Source organism: Neofelis nebulosa, chromosome 14 (genome assembly GCF_028018385.1).
Source record: "Neofelis nebulosa isolate mNeoNeb1 chromosome 14, mNeoNeb1.pri, whole genome shotgun sequence".
Lineage (NCBI taxonomy): Eukaryota > Metazoa > Chordata > Mammalia > Carnivora > Felidae > Neofelis > Neofelis nebulosa.
Genome location: NC_080795.1, coordinates 83,452,713 through 83,456,167, shown reverse-complemented (window position 1 = coordinate 83,456,167; position 3,455 = coordinate 83,452,713). Strand labels below are relative to the sequence as shown.

The 3,455-nt window shown below is 58.6% G+C and overlaps 1 protein-coding gene across 1 annotated transcript; it reads right to left on the bottom strand.

Annotated features, from left to right (window-relative positions):
* Nucleotides 1–912: 912 nt before the first annotated feature.
* COMMD5 (COMM domain containing 5) lies at nt 913–3,176 on the bottom strand. The gene is made up of 2 exons (XM_058699521.1): nt 3,082–3,176; nt 913–1,841 (listed from the first exon to the last, which is right to left on the bottom strand). Exon 2 carries the CDS (start codon nt 1,786–1,788, stop codon nt 1,114–1,116), a length of 675 nt encoding a protein of 224 aa, XP_058555504.1. The 5' UTR covers nt 1,789–1,841; nt 3,082–3,176; the 3' UTR covers nt 913–1,113.
* Nucleotides 3,177–3,455: the final 279 nt, after the last annotated feature.

Genomic DNA, 3,455 nt, shown 5'->3' with positions numbered 1-3,455 from the left:
CCTGAGCTGTCAGCACAGAGCCTGACGCGGGGCTCGACCTCACGGACCCGCGAGATCATGACCTGAGCCGAAGTCGGCCGCTTAACCACCTGAGCCACCCAGGCGCCCCCGTGAGATTCTTTTACAACAACTGTCAAGGGCGCCTGGGTGGCTCAGCCGGTTAAGCGTCAATTTCTGATTTCCACTCAGGTCATGACCTCACACGGAGCCTGCTTGAGATTCTGTCTCCTTGTGTCCTCCCCTGCGTGCGTGTGTGCTCTCTCTCAAAAAAACTGGGAAAGAAAAGTTATTAAAACAATTGTCAGATCCCACCCACTCTGCTCAGAACTGAGGCCCTGGGGGCCTCCACAGCCCCTCACCCAGCCGCAGCTCCACGGTCATGCACTGCCAGCTGCCCCTCCCCAGAGCCCCCATTCCTCAGACTGCTCTGTTCCCCTACCTCCTTCAGATCTTTGCTCTTAGACCATGTCCTCAAGAAGGCCCACACCATGACCCAATTTAAGATGACAGCCCAGCTCTTCCATAACCCTGCCTCCCTTCACAGGGACCCTGCTCTATTTCTGCATCTCTCACCCTTCTCTGACAAGATACTGGTCATTTTTTTACTACGCATTTTACAACGTCACCCCCTTAGCACTAGAATGTTGGCTCCACGAGGTCCAAGATTTAAGGCAGGAGAATGAATTGTCCCCCCCTAAGACATAAGGTTCATAAAAGCAAATGAGCGGAGAGCTCAAATGCTACATGGAGCCAGGCCGAGCGACCACAGTGTCCGCACCAAGGCCTTGGCCTGGACCCCAGATGATAACCGGACCACATGTGGCCACACCAGAGCAGCAGGTGCCCTCACCCAGCAACACAAGCAACAGCCAGGGGACGGGTGGCAGTTTGGTGCCCACCCAGGGGAACGTGTTTGGTTTTGTTTTTTTTATAGTTGCTTTATTTCCAGTACAAAGGGAAGAAAAAGTTGTCTTTCTTAATTAAACAGAGAATGACATCATTACATTCAAACATCTCCCTGAAAAATGCTTCCCGGCAGGACAGGCTTCACTTTGGAGATGCCTATCAGGGCCAGCCACCCCCAAGGGACTGGAATGGGACTGCAAGCACGGGTCAGTCCTGCAATTTGAGCTCACACCTCTTCTCCAGGTCCGCCATCTCCTTCAGGACTAGGGCCACGCCGTACCTCAGCTCCTGGAACTTGGCTGTGGGGACCTCGAAGCGGTATGCTGACCCATCTGAAAGCTTCAGCTGCATTAGGACACTCGGCTGCAGGGAGCGGGCCAGGGCACTGGTGGAGATTGCCACATCCACCCTCCACCACAAGCTGGCAACGTGGGGCAGCCAGGTCCCCTGCCGCCTGGCCACAGAGTTGAGGAGAAGCCGCTGGCTCCCAAACACCACGCTGGACAAGTCCATGACCAGGTCCTGGGGGATGCAGAGCTCCCGGAGCTGGTCTTTGAAGGCGTCGGGCTTCAGGCTGGCTGGGGGCAGCCGGAGGGCCTGCTGGAGCAGTGTGTTGGTGCCGGCTAGGAGGGCGCCCAGCCTTTCCTCCGGCAGGTCTGCGCCAGCCCTGAGGCGCTGCACAGCCTCCCGACAGTCCTCTCCCTGCAGACTGCTGACCACCAGCTTCAACAACTTTCTGAATGTGCCCCTGTCCAGGTCCCCCAGGAGCCGGGGCATTGCTGCCACTTCTGGGGGGAGCTGGGCCCCCAGGAAACTCACCCGGCTGCTGTGACTGTCACCAGGGTAATGCAGGTATGGAGATGCAGTCCCCACGGCAGACATCGCGGTCTCCTCCCTCGTGATCAGGCAGCCCAGAGGAAAGGTCCCAGCTGCAACTGCCAAGGGCAGAGGGGGAAGAGAAGCCCAGTAACTCCTCTGTCCTTTGAAGGGCCAGCAAATGAGGACTGACATGGTCTCTGCCTTGGAGAGGCCGACGGCATGAACCACTGATGACAGCCCATGTTACGGGAGGTTCCCTGAGAGCAGGTGGCAGAGGGGTCCACTCGAATCCCGCGAAGAGGAGAGCCAGGAGTGGGCAGGGAAGGGAGACGGAGTGGGGAGGAGAAGAGAACCAGAAAACAAGAGAGCTCACATAAGATCTCCAAATCCATAATGGAGAAAAGAATGAAGGAGAAGAAAAGTCCAGAGAACACAGGGACACACAGCCATGGCTGCTGCCACTGCCCACGGTAAGATCATTCAACTTTGAATTCTCACAACAGCTCTGCCAGAGCCAGTTCCTATCCTCACCTTGTCTATAAGGAAACCGGGGCTCAAACACAACTGCCAGGGCCTAGAACCAGGCCCGTCTATCAAAACTTCTCACTGTTTCCACAGCACAGGGGAAACGAGACAGTCACTCAGGCAGGAGGGGCTGAGGTACCTGGAGAAAGGTCTGTGTCATTACCTGAAGGGACAGTATAATGTCATGACACATCGCAGGTGACCGAGCCACACACCTGCTTATACAGGACGAGGGAGCACCGCCCACCTCAGCAGCTCCATGTGCTTGAACAGAGCTCAGCCGGGCACAGATCCTGCCCCCAAGGCTCCCACCAGGCCCAGGGCGAGATGCGGCACCGCGGAGCGCTGGGGAAGCCCCGGGGGCACGGAAAGCCCTCTACGGGGTTCATCGTGCCCATTCTCCTCGGAAGGCCGGGCCTCCCCTCACCCTGCCTGTCAGAGATCATCCACTGACAAACAAGGGGTCGTCCCCCTCTGCCTGGCCACTATCAGGAACTGCCTTCCACTCGCCCCGGCCGCCGCGCTGCGCAGGCCCTGCTCCCCGGAGGCTGGCGTGCTGCCCCACGCTGACCCTCTCGGCCCACCGGCCCGGGGCAGGAGCTGACGGAGACGGCCCGATTGGAGTCGTGCCCCCTGCTCGCCGGGGCGGCCCTGGCCGCCCAAGAGCCGCCCAAGAGTCAGGCGCTGTCCGGCCCCGCCCCAAACGGCACCACATCTGCCTCTAGAACTCCCCGGATGCGGCGGCCAAGGGGCCGCGTCGCGGTCCGCGGTCCCCTCCCGGGAAGATTGATCCCATTCCCCGCACCCCAAAACCCCGAGACTTCCCCGTACCTGAACGCGCAATCCGGCACACAGCGGCCTGGCGGAGAGCGGGACCCCTGCCACGCCGGAAGCAGGGCCAGGTCCTCAGAAGCGATCCAGAGACACTTCCGGGCAGCTCTAGGACCTCGGGAGGACCCGGCCCTCTGTGATCCGGGCATCTGTGCTGACGCTGAGGGCGTCGTAGCCGCTAATCTTTTAGCAAATTTTAAGTATACGATACAATATTGTTGATTACAGACACTACACTATGTAGCAGATCTCTAGAAATTATTTGCCTTGCAAAACTGCAAGTTTGTACCCTTTGACCATCACCTCCCCCATTTCTCCCTTTCCCCAGCCCCTGGCCACCGTCGTTCTAATCTCTGTTTCTAGGAGTTTGACTA

Coding starts and splice junctions, on each gene's coding strand:
- COMMD5 (XM_058699521.1), bottom strand. CDS start 1,788: ATGTCTGCCGTGGGGACTGCATCTCCATACCTGCATTACCCTGGTGAC.